The sequence below is a fragment of the Melozone crissalis genome, unplaced genomic scaffold (genome assembly GCF_028551555.1).
Source record: "Melozone crissalis strain CALT ecotype California unplaced genomic scaffold, PUWL_Pcris_2 ptg000014l_1, whole genome shotgun sequence".
In the NCBI taxonomy this organism is placed as follows: Eukaryota; Metazoa; Chordata; class Aves; order Passeriformes; family Passerellidae; genus Melozone; species Melozone crissalis.
Genome location: NW_026535792.1, coordinates 10453318 through 10473679, shown reverse-complemented (window position 1 = coordinate 10473679; position 20362 = coordinate 10453318). Strand labels below are relative to the sequence as shown.

The following is a 20362-nucleotide window of genomic DNA, read 5'->3' as shown; positions in this document are numbered from 1 at the left end:
ACAGAAGAGCTCGTGAGAGCTGCTGCACATCAGAAAACACCACACTGCCCTAACCACTGCTTCCTGAAGGGATCTGCAGACTGAGAGCCCAAAGGTACAGTCAGCAGCACTTGTTGGGCTCCCTCAGCACTGCTTGCAAGGAGGCTGAGTGCCCCTGAGCAAAACCCAGAATCACCTGGCATCTGGTGCATAAAGTCCTCAAAGAGCACACTAAGAGTCTGACTGGATACAGATCTGAGCACAGCCCACAGCAGGAGGAATAAAAAGAGAAATTTCAGACAAAAGTAGCCTAAAGCTTCCTCTCAACAGAATAACCCACCACATGAAACAAATTTCAGCAACAGCATCACCAAACTAATGTCAGCTCCAAAGGAAGTTGGGAGCAGTCATGCTTTAGTGGCATCACAGGGCTTGGTGTCCTTGTGGTAGCAGGCAGGGAACAATCCTTTCCTGCAGTTATCTTTAAACCTGTATTTTTGTAGGGCAATCCACTAGCCCATATTAGAAAATAATAAGTCCCACAACAGGGTTGAATTTTCCCAGTGTCTCCTGGTGTGCAGAGGAGACCCAAGGAAACACTGAAGGAAGTACCCTTGTTCAGCATCTGCCACTTCTATACTTGGTCATTGCCTTTAACTTGGAAAAAATCAGAAAGTAAACCTTGACATGGGGGCATTTCCGATCACTTCTTTTTGTTAATTTGCTCTCTTCCTCTACAGTCAACATTCCTCCATAAGGAAAACTTTCCAAGAGCTGCTTTTTGCTATATATATGTTTTTTTTTTTTTTTTTGCCAAACATCCTCACTTCTCTGGTGCTTACCTATCACTCAAGACAATCAATGACAGAAGAGACACTTACCATCACACCTGCAGGCAGGAAGTCCCCAAGACATTGAAACAGCACTCTTGGGCAGAATGCATCTGAAAATGTGACCTTCCCTTGCAGGAAAAGCATTATAAGGAGTTTAATGCTCTAAACATACATTTGGGGTTCTTTTCCCTGAGAGATGCCACTTAACAAGAAGACTTTTGCTACAATTTTTTCAAAAACTGTACAAAACCCGCAAAGGTTTTGAGTGACAACATTTATTATTGCTTTATAACTGCAAGAAACGAGTAACCTACTACAGCAGTACAAAGCCTTACAGAAGGCTGAAGTTGTTTTACATTTGGTGTGGACACACATTAACTTTCCCTGTAAACACAGACTGAATTGCTGTGGGTGTGAGCAGTGCTGCTGCAGCCTCCAGTGTCTCCTGAGGAAGCCAAAGCCAAACACAGCTCCACACAGATAACTGTGGGACATGCAGTTCATCCCACGGCCCCTCTCCCACTTCCCTTTGCAGAGGAACAAGTCTGTTATCAGCCTTACATGATGATTAAATTCCTCATTACTCACTGAGGAGTAATCACCCACCACAGGAGAGAGCTGGGTGTTCTCATGGTGCCCAGACAGAGCCCCCACGCCTCTGCCTCGTGTGGGAGCTCCCCAGGCTCCCTGGAAAAAACTCCTTCACCAGCTTGGAGCACGCTGGGGCTGCAGCTGGGCCCAGCAAGTGCATTCCAGCTCAGCTTCCCCTGCATCTGCTAACTCAAAAGAGCCCCTGAGGTAAAGAGCCTGCAGCTGGCAGCAGCTCCTTTGGGGTGGGTTGGTTTTGCCCAGTAGCACTTTAAAAAAAAATCCCACAACAATAAACAAAAAAATTAACAAAGCCCTGTGTTTATTCACAATGATCCCAAAAATTTAAAAGCAAGTCCAAGGAGCTGTCCCTTTTGCTTAGTGCAGTTTGACTGACTGGGGTCTTTCCATACCTTGTGGACACAGATTCAGAAAATTCCAGCGCCATCCCTATAAGCTGGTATTGGAGAGCCCATGCTGCTGTGGGAGCACAGGCAGGGCAGTACTGCCTGAAGGAATTTAGCAGGAACAATTATTTTCTTGTGGTGCCTTTTTGGTATGTGCAGAAGTGCAAAGCACCACTTAAAAACTCACCAGAGGCAAGGAAATTTGCTCAACGTTAGTGTTTCTTAAATGGCAAAGAAATGAAGAGGGAGTAAAAAAATTCACTTTGTAAAGGCATAAGAGTAACTAATTTTTTGTCATTTCCATAGCACAGGTCACACTGTGCCACCCACATTTTCTTTTACTTTCCAAACTCCTATCAGGTAGAGAAGACAGAGGCTGAACCCAGACAAGAGGAGTAATTGCTGGAGTAATTCTGACTGCAAGTCACAGAACCTCCAAAGTGAGGTTTGTAACAGAAGCACTTCCACCAGAAGACAACTGCAATAACAGAACTGAAACATGAAGTTCAGGTACATAAAGAGAAGCTTCAGAATTACAGGACAAAGCTTGATCCTTTTTGAACTGCTATAGGTATTTTCACATGTGGGAGCTGCAACCCAGGTAATGACACTGTTACAGGTGAGCAGTTAAAGAGGGGACAACAAAGAGGGAACTTCCTGTTATTTTCCAAATGTGACTTCATCCATCTCTCCAACAGTAAGGGCAGGTCAAGTGAAGTTCTCATCCAGTAAAGTATGAGAGAAATCCCAGCTTTTGGAAGTACCTGTGCTTATCCTTGCTCATTTCCTCTAAAGTAAAACATTGTTTCCAACTCAATATTGTGGACCTGCTTCAGTCCCAGGGTCTCTGAAGAAGGGTGGGTTTTTCTATCTAATATTTTTCTGTCAGTGACACGGTGGGTGACAACAGAGGGCTGGGATCCATGTGAAGAGCCCTCTGCTCACCCTGCTTTCTGCCTCAGCCACTCCCCACTCGGTGTCACCCCGAGTGCCACCACACGGCTCCTCCACCCTGTGGCCGCAGTGTGACACACACCTGTCCCAACTCAGCATCACAGAGTCCTGAACAAACACAGCACTGGAATAAAGCCATAAATTTCTACAATCATTTTTATTAGTTATGGAAGAATCCCCACTAGTATTTACATAGTGCAAAAAAGCTGTTATTACTCCAAAAAGTACGGTAGACAGAACAGTTATCCTTCATACAGCAAAAAAGAAATGGAACAAACCCCTTCATATTGTATTTTATAATGGTTTTTCTACTACTTTAACCTAAATATTACTATAAATTTTAAGACATTGAAGATTAAACAGCTTTCCTTATTAGAATCTATTTAAAAAGTAAATTATATGAACTATTGATGAACATTTAGAGCGTGGGCTGTGCCAACTGGGTTTCTACTTTCAGCATTAGCATTCATTGGTGAGGAAGTTTTGGGTCAGACATTCTCATGTTTCCTTGTGTGTGGCAGGGTGAGCCCCCTGTTCCTGGTTTCTATGGCTTGTTTCTGCTGGGTTTTGTTCTGTTAGCAAATTGCCATGTCTAATTTTTAAATGGCTGACACTGAAATCAACTGAACAGTTTCATTAGTTGGCACAACTTCACAAGAAATACTAAGTGACAGTTTCAGCAACAGCAGCTTTTCAAACAATAATACTTTTTTACATACATATTTAAAGTAACATTATTAAAATTTAAGCTTGTGTTAAAGAACTGGACAGAACCACATTGTGTAAGCTCCCACCCACCCATAAAGACACCTCTTAGCTTTACCAGAAGAACACCAACAAGTGCATTACTGAACATTTTCTACAATGAATTTTTAAAACACAGGTCAATACTCTCTGTCACTGTTTAGCTCCAATCCTACAACAGCCTGCACACAACTTAAGCAGATAAACAGGCCACCAGTTTAAGCCAGTGGCACTAACACTCCAAAGTATGTGTGAGCAGGATCAGGGCCTTTGCCTTAATCAGACATTGCTACTTGGTCCAACTAAGGACTGAAGTTCTTCAGAATTTTTCCCTTTTACAGATTTGTAATCCATGTTTTATTATTGACAGAGATACTTAAGAGTATTTATATAAATAGGTTGTATACATAGCCACCTCTATCAGTTTTAAAGATCCCTACCCCTACCACAGATACATTATTTTTGATTTTACCAGATAAAGTAAGTGGTGAAATCATTTCTATAAACAATGCCTTAAGAAAAGTAGATTTGTTTCCCAAATAATTATTTTCACAACAAAAATATCTATACACCTATAACTACAGAAACATCTTTTCATGGGGACAGTAACAACCTGTATAAACTGCACACTTTTACACTGAAATAGAAATTCAACTACTTTTTAAAAAAATCATGGTATTGTAGAACATTTGTATGCTTTCTTCTTAAATTCTGCTGATAATAGAACCAAAATTACCACAGTGAGATACTCTCCTTAAGTGCTTCAAGTGGCAAGGAACTTCCCTAATTTCCGATGCAAATGGATCACTCCCAAAGCAATTGCAATTTCATTCTTACAGTTATTGCTTATTCCCAGCTTATCAAAAAGGAAGCACTAAACCCAGTTTTCTTTACTCAGTTTCAGTTTGCTCCCCTAAGGGTGATCTGCCACATTTTAAAAAGAAACTAGTTCCTTATTTGCTGGCAAATTGAGAGATAATTATAAGTGCTGTACCACTTTCAAGAACTCTATTAAACTTGTAGCAAAATTGCAGTTAAATAGTGGGCTGAATATTACAAGACTTCTTTGATATAAATGTCAGAAAACTTTAAAATGACAGTCCAAGTTCAGAAAGACATATAAAAAGATGCGCCTCTGATGTTAATAATTCAAGATCAAAAGTTATTTGAATCACTGGCACTGAAAAAGCTCAAGGAGAAACTACAAACACCTTTGTTTTTTGATGTTCTGGCAAAGTTTTGCCCTCAGTGTATGCACTGATCTCACCTGTGCCGAGATGTGCTTACACATCCAAGGGCAAGTTTTGCTTGTCAGCAGTTCAAACACCTGTCATGTCCTAAAGCAAAAACTCTTAAAACATACAGACAGTAGAAATCTGCCATGGGGACAGTAAAAGGTTTAACATTCAGGAGGCATCATTCCTTAGTCCTTGTTTTCCTATGAAACGCCTGTTCTACACCTAGGAGGATTACACTAAGGAGCTAAGAACGTGACACAGCAGCCAGTTGTCACAGCAGCTCTCTACTGCTTATCTACATAGCATTTGCTATGCCTAGAGCTATCCAAGCATTATTTACATAATACACAGTTTCTATTATTCTCATTAGCATCCAAAAACCCAGGGCTAGATGACTTCTAAACCTGGAGTCTTATTTTCCCAGTGCAACTTAAAACACCAGCATCACTACTGCTATAAACATTGGTCCCATGTTCCTAAGTGTGGACTGGACACCCAACTCAGCTAATTTCAGTTTCCTGTGGTTTTCAGCCTACCCAGAGGCTTTTCATGCATTTTGATACAAGTGATCAAAAAAATTAAGTGAAATTAAAAGAAACATGTTTGCTATGAAAGTGTTATTCACGTGAGTTACTCTTTGGCTACCCCTGTGGTGAAGCTCCTGCTGCTGGCAGTTTCAGGATATCCCTTGCCAATACCAAAGATGGAAAACAGACTCCTGACGTGCAAGGTCTAGACACACACTCCATCCTCAGTCTGAAACAAATTCATCACCAGTTAATGCATTTCACTTCAGTATTCACAACAGAACATGGAACAATTCTCTAGGAACAGTTATGTTTCAGAGAGGGCATATTTTTGTTTCTTTTACCTCTGCACCACTGAAATACTTCCCCAAACTACAGGGCACTTCCTTATGGCCTGGAATAACTACTTTCTTCTCTATCTAGAGGTCAACTCCTAAAGCTGTTACAACTGCAAGAGGAGACAAAGAGGTCACGTTTTCAGCAGCAGTTCTTCAGATCCATCCTGGCCAGGATCACAGCATGCAGGTGAAGGCAGAGATAGCCACCACATCATTCACACTTGCTGTTAAAGGATTATTCTTGCTTTTTGCAGTGTTATGCAGAATACAAAATGCAAAACAGCATTCCTGAGGTAAGTGACAGGAGAGAGAGGAAGTCATCAGTTTACTAAAAGCCCTGAATAGGGATTATGGTTAATGAGTCACTTAGTGTGGTTTGGCAGACAGCAACTGCAGAGAGAATGGGAAATTTTTGTTTTCTTTCCTGTTTTGTTGGTTTTTTTTTTTAATGCAATATTTCTACCTTGTAAAGAAAACCTGCAAAACACTAATTGCATCCCTCTGGTTTAAAGTTTTTCTGGAATCAAAGTTATTATAGCTTATTGTAACCATTTCAGCTATCAGCAGCTTTTTAATGATGCATTCACCAAGAACAACTAAAAAGCTGCATCTATCTTAGCATAAGAATCACACACAATTTCTCTACTATTTAATTCTCATTAAGATTGCAAATGGCTTCTTCTAGCTTTTCATGAAAGAGAATCAAAATTTTCTTTTTATTTCTAGATAGAATTAGAAAGTCATGGCCAAATGACACTGACAGGCGTAGTATAACACCATACCACCAACATGAACTGCTGGTAATTTGCCAGTGTTAATGTAGGCTACCTGTTTGAATATAAGCTTAAGAGTCACAACTTGAAAGAATTTTTCTTAAAACTGGTCAGTTGCAAGATGTTTCCTTTTACAAAACATCAAATGAATGCTTACTGACAACTTTTCCACACAGTTTCTAATCTGGGAAATCAATAGTGATTAAGAGCTAAGATAGTTTTTAAATCAAAAAAGTAACAGACAGCTACAAAAATATTGTTGTGAATTAAATACAAGTATTAAATGTTTAACAGTGCAAAATGTTGAGATGAAGCATATGAAATAATGGCTGCAACCTTTACAACAGTTAGTTTTACTATAGTTTCTAAAAAGTTCCTGAGTTCCTGCTTATTTTTACGGCATGTAGATGGAATCTGTGTGTTCTTTGTTCAAAGAACTGCAGATGGTGGGTTTATGTTGAGTGTTACTTGCGTGCTTATCATTTGTCCATTCCTCCCCATCAGTGCCAGGATCAGCCTGCTCTGAGGTCTCCATTTCTTCCTCTTCACTTTGCTCAGCATTGTCTTCCTCAGCACCACTAAGGGTCTTCCCAAGCTGCAGTGTCTCCATAGTTCTCTGGGTCTCTGAAACCCAAGATTCAATTCTGCTATTAAGCTGAACTTCTACAGAAATTGGTTCGTGGGCATAATCCTCATCATCATCATCTTCCTCTTCCTCCTCCTCTTCCAGCATTCCTGGCACAAGGGTACTGGTGGTACTGGTCATGGAGGAATTGAGAAGGTCTCGGCAGCTGCCATCCAGGGATCCTGTTTCTGTACTCTGCTGTGAGGCCCATTCCAGGTTGTCATCTGGTTTCACCTCATCTTTGTCACCTGGGGTGGATTTCCCGTGATTTGCTGCTGAGGTAGTGCCAGTTGTAGCCAGAGGTGGTTGTTTATTAAGAGTGGTTTTTTCCATTTGGCCACTGCCAGCTTTTTCTGGTACTGCAGCCTTGCACACGGATTCTCTCTCATTTTCAGAGGTCTCTAGCCCATCAGATGTTTCCACCATATTTCTCCAGTTTGTTTCTACAAATTTTGAAAGAAGTTGAAGTAGGAAACATTAATTCCTTGTACATAAAAATATTTCTCCTGAGCATGCAACAACAGCCTCAATAGCAAAATGAGCCAATATTAATATTATTCTATGCTTTCTAGAAAAATTTCTACTAGAAAAAAAGAGGAAGAAGGGAAAAGGAGAGACAACAGAAAGAGCTGTTAATAACTTTGGGTTTTTACAGTACCCTAAAGCAGACATTACAAAGTTGAAAGTTTGTAAACACCAAATGTAGTACTAGGAATAGTCAAAGAGGTTACTCTCAAGTATAAATCAAAAGAACAAAATTGCCACCATCTTAAGTTATTATTTAATGATTTTTTTATGAAATATTTAACTCCTGAAATGAATTTAAGATACCACAAAAAAGAATTTACTAAAAAAGACAACATTCTCTTTAATTCACTCTCAGATTCAAAAAAGAAGGCTTTTGACTTCTAACAAGTACTCTCCCTTTTATATTCTTTTTCATCTGGGCTTAAGCAACTGGATAAATGAACTCTCCTTTGCTCACAGCAGAATCACTCACTGACATCTCAAGTTTAAAAATGTAAGCTACATTAAACATGTCCTATCTTCAGAGACTTCACATTTTAGTTCCTGCTGCCATCAGTTCTTCTTCAGTCATATGATCAAGGTATGTTCAATAACAGAACAATTCTGTTCTGCTCAACAAAACAGTTCAATAAAACTGGAGAAGCCACCTACACTGATGTTAGATACCTATAACACTCCTGAGGATGGAAATTATTGTTTCCTATATTTTTTCAAGAAGAAAATTACTTAAGAAATTTACTGAAATCTAGCTGATCTCTTCTTATCCCTGGACATTGTAGAATACTGTAAATTAGGAAGAAGGATTGCATCTTTAGCTACATTTCACAACAAACATCATTTGGAAAATCCCAGCTTCTATTTCCAAAGGTAAGCTTTAAGCTACTTACCATATTCTTTCTCATTGACCTCAGAGATGGGTTCAGAAATAACACTGCAGAAGGAGATAGCACTTGCTGCAGAAGGGTTACGAGAATGGCCCATGTGATGTGGGGCCTTCTTGACATTCTTCAAGGCTTCTTCTGCCTGTTCCTGCTCCATTGCAGCCACCATGTCCCTGTAGGCTTTCCTGGCCTCTTCAGTCAAGGATACCAGCTTATTAAACAGATCCTAAGTACAAAGGCAGTTTTATCAGCAGTAGCTCTTACTAACAGTTTCCACTTTACTTTACGCCTTTCAGTCCAAGGTATACCACATATGAACCGCAAGATTAGCACCAAATACCTCAACTTGAACTAAGAATTAGTTCCTCTCTGTATTAAATAATAAAAACATCACTCCAGGTTTATGTAACTTTGAGGAGATGGCCATACTTTAGAATACTTGTTTTCTAACATTCTTAAGCCTTCCAGAGAATTTCATATTACAGTTTAAGTCTGTTTAAAATCTACTATGAGATTTGACCAAAGTGTTTTAGCACAGTCTCTCAGTACCATAAAACTGAATTTCAAAGAAAAAAGACACCATAATATAGATGAGCTCAGGGTTATTATCAAAAGTCTAATAGGTGTGCTCCAATGCCAAACCAATTCTTTACTAGATAATTGTTGACTCCAGCCACTTGTGTGATTGGAATGACTCACCTCAGCACCTGAGTAGTTGAAGATGCCCACAACACTAACAGGAACCAGCTTGTTCACACAGCGGCCAAGGGCCTTGCGGCCCAGAGCAAACACAAATGGAATTTCTTGTTCCCGTGCCATGGCTATTACATTATAGAGAGCTTCATCTAGTCCACCTTGAAGAAAGCAATTTTAAATAGATATCTAGTCACTTGAAGTCATCATATGGCACAATACAATTCTCTAATCCACTTTAACTGCAATTAGCTAGTAGAACTTCAACACACACATCAGCAGCTCCTATGTCCCAGAGGATAACAGACAATACATTTCAAGGGTAGTGAATGAGCACAGATGAAGGCGATATTCTGTATTCTCTATTAGTCCTGCACACAAACCAGAGTTTCACAGGTCATTTCTTAAGAGAGCTTTGCTACTCTCCTATCTCAGGAAGCCTCTGTTTATACTTCTGTTTGTGCAAAATGCTTTGGTTGGCTAACGAACAATTCACATTCTTCTTAAGGAACCTTCCTAAAAAGCACCCAGAGTCCAGGACTCTCTGCAAGGTGTACTGAACACAGAATGAAGTAACACAGAATAAATTTCAATTCCACAATACCTATTCTTCTTTAAGTTTTTCATCCTCATGAACAAGTTTCTTCCAGAACAGAACAGAAAGGAATAAATGTGGAATGGCAATTACCCAGTTGGAGTCTGGAATGTTACATCATGCATAACAACAAATGCTCCTAACCTTGCTAATTAACACACTTAATCAGCACAAGAAAACTGAAAAGAGCCAAGTGCACCACTTGTTTTTATCATTTATACCTTTTGACTGAATTTTTTCACAGTTGGGGGATATGATGACACACTTGATCTTGTTTAGTTTCATGTGTTTTGTAACCTCGCGTAACCCCATGACGAGTCTCCTCCTGGCTTTGGCTCTCGTGGGATCCTTTTGGTAAATCCGCTCCTGGAAGCTGACAAGCTCTTGCAATAGCAGAGTCACACACTCATCTATTTCTTTACTTAGAACTTGGTTACAGTATCTGTCAATTCAAAACAACATTGACGAGTGTCAGCATTGCTACTTCACAAATGCTAGCATAACCAATGTTTCACCCAGCCTTTTTGCAAATGAAAATAATTTTACTTCCCCAGAAGAGTTATTTAGCTTTTACTAAAGTCACTAAAAGGATTTAGAAATCAGTCTGCAAACTGTAAGTTAAAAACACATCCATAAAACATTTGTATTTGTAGTAATATCCCTTACTTCAAGAAGTCAATCAAAAACAGTATTAAAAATACAAACAAATACTGCAATAAGTGCCACAAGCAATTTTCCTCTACTTAATTTAGTACATTACAAAGATACATTAATAAAAAAGCCCTAACACATTAAGAGGTACTATTACAGGATTTTAAGCATTCCTAAGTATTCCTTCCTTTCCCATTCAAAGCATACAGAGCCTTCCTTCAAAAAATATTTTGCAGAGAAGACTCCCACCTTGCTTATTTCCTGTGACAACGAAAGAACATCTCAAGTGAGTGTTTGTTCATCTATACACACATTTCTGTGCAAACACAAGCAATCCATTTAGGGGGAAAAAATAAAATACTTGCAGAACCTTCTATTTCTGAAAGGGAAGCTTATGTTCATTAAGCTCTTAAGTCTACTAAATCTACCCACACTTGAAACACAAACGTGACTGAAGTGCAAGCCTTGAATTTATATAAAAAAAGCAAAACTCTTACTCTCTGAATCTCTTGCTGTGAATTTTGGTTATTGCAGAAGATGCCATTGGACTGCCAATTCCAGAACTAGCAGGTGAACCCTGTGACACTGGGGTCATGCAGTATGGGGAATTCTGACTTGCTGGAGAAAGTGAAGTATCACTAGGCATACTCAGACCAGTTTCTGAAAGGCAATTTTTAAACATTACAAAATACAAATACATTTTTAATGTGAAAGAAACAGAACCACACTTCTTGTGTTATCACTCCCTTACTTTGTCCAAATTCCATTTTGGAAACACTAAGCATTATTCTTCCCTCCCCTTCTGGAGGGGTAGGGGAAAGGGGAAAAAACTGAACAAACATCCACCACTCAGCATGGACTGGATAAATAAGCGGTATTTGAATATTCATTAAAAAATATCTTGAGCTTACTTTAGGAACTTGATAAAACAGAAGAAAAAACCTATTTAAATGTTATTACTTCTCCCAATAATTCCTTACTATTTATATATATGAAATACTCTAACTTATTCCTAAAACATCTAGGATTTTCCCACTCCAGTCAGACAGGTCCATTCAGAAGAAAAAGTTATGAAGCAGCACATGCAGAATCCTGATAGACACCTCCTTCCCCCACTCCCACTGCCCCAAACATGTTGAAGACATTGAACATTCACTGAAGCTTCTCAGTTGCCCAGGCCTGCTGCTGCAAACTGACAATTCAGAAATTGCAGCTGATTGACATGTTCAACAAACTGGAAAAATCTATTTACAGTTTGCAACTTCTATATCTGGAAAACTTTCAGTATGTTCATCATCAAAAAGTACTGTTATCAACACAGCATGGTTGACAAGAGCCACATTTTGCTTGCTTATCAAAACTACTATCAACTCTGACATGTGGTGGGAACAGCCACTTGAGATGATAATTAAAATGCTGTATGGAGATCATGTACTGAGAACCCACAGAGTCTTGAGCCTTCCACAACTGAGGGACAGCTAAGAAGAGAAACATATTTTATGTTTCTCTTCTTATGCCAATTGTGGGGCATAAGAAGAGAAACATAAAATATGAGAATAAGCAGATTAGTATAGCTGAGGGGGAGTGATGGGCATCTAGAGACAGAGACCAACCTTCCTGAGAGGCCAGCTCCTGAGACTGGTCAGCAGCCAGGTTTAAATGAGCCTCTTTCTGTTCATCAGAACCCAGAAGGCTGTGGTCAGCTGATAAACGGCCTTTCTTCTCTTCTCTCTCTTTCAAAATAATCTAGAAACAAAACCAACAGCTGTCAGCATCTGAAAGTTAGATACACCTGTAAATAAAAACACCCCTTTCAGTGAACATAACAATGTTAAGCAAGTTGTTTTGAACCCTCCTACTCATGCCAGGTTAGAAACCCTGGAAATCATTTCAAGTTTCCTCTTGGATTACAAAGAGTATTTCACTGCAGCATTTTACAGATGGTGTACTCAATACTCACACACTTCTACATAAATAGTACTTTCAGTAGTTTAAGTACTTTTACAGCTTCCTTTCTGATACATAACATTCACTCATTAACAGTTCCTCATCCCCATGCCTGTGGAAGAATACCTTATGCAGGCATACCAATCATCTTTATGAAGCACCTCAATAAAGACAATCCTTTCTATAAAAGAAAGGAAAGTGCAAAGGTAAGTAGCCATGGATATCCTGGTATTACTACCATTTTTAATAGCAAAAACATAAAAGCCTTGACAACAAAGAGCTTAGAAAACTGCTCTGAACAGGTGAATTCCTCTAACTCAGATCACAGGCCAGTCAGAAAAAGGTCTGCATTTTTAGGGGTCACTTTTTTATATTTTACTTTCTGATCTCCATATATATACTCTATTCCTTCTGCATATATATAATTTATGATTGCATGAATATAGATATATAGAAGCAATTAATTATTTCTAAGCTTACTCAAAAATTGTGGGTTTGCTTCAAATTCTTTACCCATCTCTATAAAAAGGAGTAAGAAAAACTAACCATACTAAATTACACTACAGACTAGGAATCAGCCACATGAAAAAACTATGGAAGCTTTTCCATGTGTCCTGGTGCCTGTAGTTAAAAAAAGAAAACACCCTTGCAATCTGTATTGAGATACATTTTGATATCTGCATAATCAGTTGAAGTTAATAAAAGTTATGGTACATGTCTAGATCCAAAGGAGAGGGCACCAGTTTAACACAACTGGAGGCAGCAGCTCATAATTCCCTTGCCCAATGCTCATGGCAAGTAGTCCTCAACTAAGAAAACAACAGGGTTTTTTAATATTATTTTTCAAGTATGAGTGTGGCTGAAAACACTCCAAGGCTGGCACATTTTTACCTTTTTAAGTGCTGTAGGGCGTTTCAGTTTTGCAATCTCTCTCTCTTTTCCTCTCTTCACTTTTGGGGCAGTCGAATCCAAAGGATTAAGGCAACCCATAGAGGGCTGTCCCTTTGTGAAGGACTTTCTGCTGGCAGATTCTTTGGTATGAAAGGGAGCAGCACTGCCAACTAAATACAAGATAGATATTAGTTTCACCAAAAGCCATGTCAGCTTTATTTCAACACTGTTTTCAGAATTTCCACTGATGAATTCTCTAAGTAGATTTTCCTTCCTTGGAAAAAAAGCAGTTCATAATGACAGGAAAATTACATCATCAGATATTGTTGCTTCCAGATGGTTTTAAGCTTTCTTCAACTTAGCCTCATGTTTTAGGAAACTGCGGATTCCAGGAATTATTTTAATAAATGGTAAGGGGTCTCTCAAATGACCACATGTAGCTTTATTAGTTAGATGATTATGGTAAGATAAATTGCAAATATTTATCCAAACATTGATTTTCAGTTGTTAAAGACTTGAATAGTTGAGAGGACAAAACAGATGAGAGAGTGCAGCATGTAGTTAAGTGGATCTTTTGCCAGAAAGAATAAAACAAGTGCTGCCTCCAATGGAAATGCCAACAGTTCTTTGCTGAGCTTTGTTTGATATAACCTTGCCAACTTGAATTAATGTTTGAACACTGCTGAAACTCAAAGCAGGTAAAGGAACCAACACACCAGAAAGAAAAGGGTAACTATGTGCATAATGATGGACTCCAAGCTACATACAAGAGCTTAGGAATCAGACTGGCAGGGTTATAAGTAATTACAAAGATGTCAAGTCTGCAATTGGCAGCTAATATTAAAAAAGCTAATTTAATGTTGTGTTGATACAGACATAACAAAAAAGCATAATTAAGCCATTGTATACATTCATGATGGAACTATAACCTAATCTGTGTATGTCTGATCTTATTTTTAAAAGAATACAGTAGAACTACACGAAGGTACAGAAAAAGAAATATGGATTCTCAGAAAAGATACTTCCAGAATTAAATAACTAAATAGACTAGGACTCCTCAGAGACATCTAGGGATCAGAAGAGGAAAGAAGGGAATGACTGCTCAGTCTTTGTAATACAAAGGCTGTGAAAGCTAACAAAACTTTGAGTTACAGCACAAAAAAACCCAATACTGACCTCCATCCCAAAAAAACACAGCAGAAAGAAAAGTTTCTCCACACAGGATGTAGTAAAGTTACAATTCATTGCCATTGGACATTACGCATGATAAAAGCATAAGGTAAAAACAATGGACAGTTTTAGAGACAAATTTGATTTGAGTAAGCCTTGGGTCAGGAGACCTTGAACTATAAACAGCAGAAATGGGAAGAATATCCTAGTGACATATCCCTCCACATCACTGTCAAAGGTATCCCCTCCTTCAAAGAGTATTTTATAACATCTGCAGTAGAGATGTTCCTTTCACATATTCATTTCAGCACTGGATTACTCTCAGGACACAAGTGAGTTTTGAATAGCAGATCTTCCAAGAAGACATCTGGCCTCAGCTCTACATGGATTTTCACCACTGTGTACAGCAGCTCAGAGGATGATAGCACAGGTAATTAATTGAGAAATGCATTAAAAATCATCTTCCCAGGTTTTTATCACGCTTATATTCAACAGGTAAAACCTGACAGAAAGAAAAACATTTAAGATGCTCAGATCAATCACATTCATGTTGGCACACAATGTTGTCAGGCACATTAGAAATACCTGTGTATGAGAGAGGCCTGGTGTTGGTGATCTGCCGAGCTTTCATTGCTTGCTGCTGCTTTTCAAGAGCTGCTAACATGTCACCCAAATCCAGCTGAACAGGGGTCTTGCTCTTCTTTCCAGCTGCTTTTGATAAAGCCTCCTACAACAGGAACATCACATGCAATAAATACAAAGAAATGGTGCCTGCAACATTCTTTACCAAGGATTACTGCTATTAGAGATTAAGAGGAGCAACAGATAACTAATCCTCCTCTTGACCAAGTGCTGGGGGTGGACAGGGTGCTACACACTTGAAGTTTTTTCTGTTCCATGCTTATCTCTGAATACTCTTGAGCTGTTGCAAGTGCTGCAGCCAAGGCCTTCTTCTTCTGACTTTTTGCACGCTTTGGTACAGAGGTTGTAATGGGAATTGGAGTTTGGACTATATTGATTGGAGAATTCTCTGGTAAGTCATCCAACTAGAATTTTAAACAAAATGCAAAAAAGCCACAGTTAAAAGACCTTTCTCTACAGACTACCAAATATAGGGCATTTCAGAAATCAAATCACCCGAGGTTTTGATTACCAGTATGACATGCTAATTAATTACAGCTAGATGACACAAGTTAATAAGGAAGTTAATAAAACTTCTTTATATTTCATTTTTGTCTGGGAAAGCTATTCTATTTAGCTCCAATGATGGCTTCAGAAGGTTTTCCAATCTGATTACTAAATAAACAATTTCCCCCTCCCCAAGCTTTCACTTAGGACTTGACTTTCCTGGAAAGCAGCCAAATAGTCTATAGGCACAGTTGTGCAACAAAATATTTAAGTAGATCACATACTAAAAAAAAAGTACCTTTCCAACAACTGCTTCCACACCCTTAAAGCAGATTGAAATTAAAAAATCTACAAACTAATTATTTTGAAAAATTGACACCATTACTAAATATTTGCAGATTTAACAATTTTAGGAGACATCTGCATGAAAGCATCATGATATAGCCTGGGACAGTCTGTGATACTGAGTGTCTGCCACATGTATCTTACAATCTCATTAAAAGAGAAAAATCCTGAAGTTGTGTTGTTGGTTTTTTTTGGTTTTTTTTTTTTTTTTTTTTTTTGGTTTTTTTATTTTTTTTTTAAGATGGGTTCCTTTCACCACTTATTTTAACTGGCATTTCCTTAGCATCCAAGGCTGGTAACACAGACACCCCAAAATCACCCCAATTACTGCAACTTAAGTCTTGTAGCAGAGATTCCTAAAAAATTACACAAACTGAATAGTCTCAAAAGACAATGCTTTGCAAAAGAAAATAAACACTTACAACTTTGGGTGAAATCTTCTGTTGGATGCTACTACTTTTGCTGCTGCCATTGTCACTATTCAGCTCTGGAAACTCATCTTCATCCTAAACAATACAGAAGTTAAGAATAAAAAGGATAGACCCAAAGTCACCTGAGAAGCATCAACTGAAACTGCTTAAAGTAGGAAAACAAATTGAATCCCTAAGTCCCACATAAACTAGAAGGGATTATGTGACACTAATAGAAAATAATGCAAAATTAAGAAAGCATTTCTGTATCCAAATAGTATTTTTAATGAAAATTTTTCTTTTTTACACCAAAATAAAAAATCCTATTACAATTAGAGGGGACAAGCCAGCAAACACACCAATTTCTATTCACGAGTGAACAGAAAAAGTTAATTGAAGGCTGCTTATTTAATTTGTCAACAGTGTTCTGTATTGCTGCCCTTTCCACAACACCCAAATCCAAGTCTCTTTGTGTACACAATGCAAGGATCATCTAATAAATCCATGACCTTGACTGTACACCTCTTGGAGCCAGATGTTTTGTAACTTCCCATTGAGAACATCACTTATTCCACACACAACTGGCATTGCTACTATGTGGAAAGGGTTTTCATACACCAGTACCTCAAAATACAGAGGTTCAGGGCTCTGCTCTGCCCTGCTCCCCTGGCTCATAGCTAAAGGTTTTTCGTGTCGTTTCTGCAAACTCTGCATTCTTTCTGAAGATGTGCTGTGGTCTCTGCATCTGAAACCAGACTGAAAAACACAAATGTGATTGGCATCTTGTAATTTCAATATTTGAAGTTATGTACGTGCATGCACATAAAGCTGTCCCATCCATGCTAATCAGCAACTAGGTACAGTTTTTAGAGGATAAATTGTGCTTTGGTGTTGGGGATTTTTTCTTTTGTGGGGCTTTCTGGTGTGGTTTTTTGGTTGTCTTTTTCTTTAAAGCCTGCACAGAAGTTCTATAGACAGTACCACATTATTCCTGCCCCTCAAGACAGTTAATCTTCAGATTTATAACTTAAATAAAAAGGTTTCTTTTGGTCAAATATGAAGAAATTCAGGAGCTGCTGGTGACTAACAGCCATGAACCCTGAGGAACTGTCTGTAACCATGATCACTCCAAAGAACTTCCTCCCACTACATAATTATTCTGCATGCAGTTACTGCCTTTTCAACACATTTTTTATGACAATGCCCATGCACACAATTCTCTAAAGGCCAGAGACAGCAGCATAGTGGTATAACCATTCTTCTGTTTATTATGTGACAGGTTGGTGGGAACCTATGTGCAAGTGGTTGGCAAAAACCAGGGGATTAATTGAATTTCACCTTTATACTTACCTGTTTCTCCAGAAAATTTCCTACAGACCTCATACCAATTTAGTTTCAACAGAAAAGAGTTTCTAGGACAATTCTGCCTTGAGGTACAGTGAATTTGGCTGAGGCAGCCTCATTTAAAACTTTTTGTGCCAGCTTTGTTTTTAAATATCTAAAAGAGCTGCCAGATTTAGAGTCTAAACTGTGACTGGATGAAAGAAAGTCTGGTTCTTCCTGCTCTCCCTATGCCATAAACTAACAATAGTGGCTTCCAAAGCCTCTGATTTGACAGCAGGTTATAAAAAGATTCAGAACTGCTACACTGCCAGATACAAGCATCCACAAACTTCTTTCTATAATAAACCCACAGTTACCAAACAGGAAGATTCAAGACAATTTAAGAATTCCATCTCAAAACCTAAACAGGCCAAGCTGGCTTACATTTGTTTGCACAAACAGGCATGTTTATACAAAGCTCCCACTTGGAGCTCAGATTTCTTGTCTGCAATAACAGAATTCAAGCAAAACCTATGTTCAAACACAGGCAAATGTTTCAGCTTTCTTTGTACCCCTCTGGATCACCTGCCCCAGCAAAATCTCTCAAAATTAAGAAGACAACCTTCTCCATTCTCCTCACATACTAATACCAGAAATCCTGTCCCAATTGAAGGAAGTCTCACAGAAAGATATTCAAGCTTCAGAATAAAATAATTTTAAGCCATTAAGAAATAATAAAAAATGTTTTAAAAATGGTATGCTAATGTAAACTTTAAAAAGTTTTGAAGACAACAGGAGTGAGAACACAGGATTCTAGTTCACCAACACATCAGAATCTTTCTTTAGAAAGTTTGAGAATTTTTTTCTCCTGAAGTGTGAATGGGTCAAAAACTGAACTAACTTTTCCACATCCACACTATCGTCATTTCACAGGTTGCTTTATATATCCAATGTTCTTCCTAGGCAGATACAGATAAAGCACAGGCTATAGGCAGAGAACTGTCAAGGACATTAAATTTTATAGATCTATATATATGATATAGAGCTAACTTACAAAACATACCAGCTAGAAATGTGCAAATGAACAAATGTGCAACTAGACTTTAAGGTTAACTTTCTATACTGTTTTCATTACATAGTTTCAGAATGTCAATTTTACACTTCCCTCCAAATTCCTTATTTCCTCATATTTTAAAAAGCCCCAAATACTTCAATTGAGAACCACTGGCAGCATACCTGTGGATTATTTCTTTGCTCAGCTTGTCTTCCACCTCTAGAAAAGGTTGGAGTTTTTTCAATCCAAGGTTTCTTTTGAGTTGCTTGGGAATTTACATTAGTCCAACCTATACCAGCTGAAAGAGAAGTGCCATCTATGAAAAACTGAATTAGTATCCAGAACATATCATAATGATTCATATGCCACCAGAGCCAGGAACACAGTCCTGATACAAATAAAGTTCTTGGAGAAAGTCTAATTCTCCTGTGACAACGCTGACTTCCGCAGCTATTCTCAGATGCTGGCAGTTACCTCTGTGGAACATTCAAGCTGCCAAGAATTGATCACCACAAAGCAGTGAGAAAGGAAATCTCAGGTTCACATCCATATCTATTTCTGTTCAGTCATAAATAGCAGTCCCTGGTATCACCTACTATTTCCAGGCTAATCAAACTATTTGTTCATGGTATATGTAAAGCTTCTAAACAGTATCAGTGCTTCTGAAATAGAGAATAAGAACTCCCTGGCTCTGTTACTATCCAGGTATGTAGTCACTCCCTGGCTCTGTTACTACCCACTACTGCAGCCCCTGAGGACAAACTAAACAGAAGCACAGCTTTGTCTGAATGCTTCCACTGGAGTCTCTAGCTTTTTTTCAAACTCATTAAAGAAAGGCAGCTGTTAATAAATTATTAGTGATAGCTATATACTTGTTCATTCAGCAAGTAACAGGTGTCTTAGTGGAGGTGGTTGGAAACCACAGTAAAGATGCATCCTCAGAAGTATCTGATCAGTTAGAGCAGCATGCTGAAGCAAATCAAGAGGTATGGAAAGCAAAAATACGAATGCAACCCAGCCAAATTTTAAAAAGCTCACCAGTCAAGGCAATGCTTACTTGTATTTATCGATGGTTCTACAACCTGAAAAGGAAAAAAACCAATTATTTTTAGTAATTTTCATCAGTCTGTAGGCTACAAATATAGTTAAGTTACTCAGTTATGTTTACATACATTCATTGCACATGAATCTGTATTTCTTGAAGCCATAGCTGCAGCCTGGTTATTGCCATGCTTGGGACTGCAGTAGCCACTGTCACTGTCAATGTCTGCCTCACTTGCTCCCTGCTCACTGGAGGACTCTGCAGCAGGGTGAGAGGTTCTCCTGCGCCTGCCTTTTGACTTCCAAAGCATCGTGGAGGCACTCTCAGAAAGTGACTTATTGGCTATATCTGAAGGAAAGTCTTCAAGAAACAATAAAATAAAAATAATTGTGTAGGAATTCATAAGAGACATGAAAAAGCTACACATCATAAAAACAAATAAAAAGTCAGTCTTTGCATTAAACCAGCAGTGAATTTAAATTACGTCTAGGTCCCACTGTTATTGATAACAAACTCCTTCAAGAGTTGGCAAAGTCTCTGCAGGAGTACCATGTCACTGCAACATTATAAGGTGACATACTGAGAAGGTATCTGCAACCATCAGCACCTTTTCTTCATTATCCTTTTGAGCTGCAAAGACTTCTCTTAAAAGCTGCATCTGAATCAGGTCCACCCTCTTTTAGAAAAGGTGACAACTG

At 38.5% G+C, this 20362-nt stretch overlaps 1 protein-coding gene across 1 annotated transcript in view; it reads right to left on the bottom strand.

The window, feature by feature from the left end:
- Positions 1-2899: 2899 nt before the first annotated feature.
- The window catches only part of SECISBP2L (SECIS binding protein 2 like), a 28154-nt gene continuing 10691 nt past the window's right edge, over positions 2900-20362 (bottom strand). The window contains exons 5-18 of the mRNA XM_054272731.1: positions 19795-20024; positions 19680-19704; positions 18805-18920; positions 16870-17001; positions 16258-16341; positions 15241-15408; positions 14948-15089; positions 13193-13362; positions 11968-12100; positions 10852-11014; positions 9925-10145; positions 9115-9269; positions 8422-8641; positions 2900-7449 (exon numbers count right to left, since the gene is read on the bottom strand). Of these exons, the coding sequence (XP_054128706.1) occupies positions 6776-7449; positions 8422-8641; positions 9115-9269; positions 9925-10145; positions 10852-11014; positions 11968-12100; positions 13193-13362; positions 14948-15089; positions 15241-15408; positions 16258-16341; positions 16870-17001; positions 18805-18920; positions 19680-19704; positions 19795-20024 (2633 nt within the window). The 3' untranslated portion in view covers positions 2900-6775. The remainder of the gene's footprint in view (positions 7450-8421; positions 8642-9114; positions 9270-9924; positions 10146-10851; positions 11015-11967; positions 12101-13192; positions 13363-14947; positions 15090-15240; positions 15409-16257; positions 16342-16869; positions 17002-18804; positions 18921-19679; positions 19705-19794; positions 20025-20362) is intronic.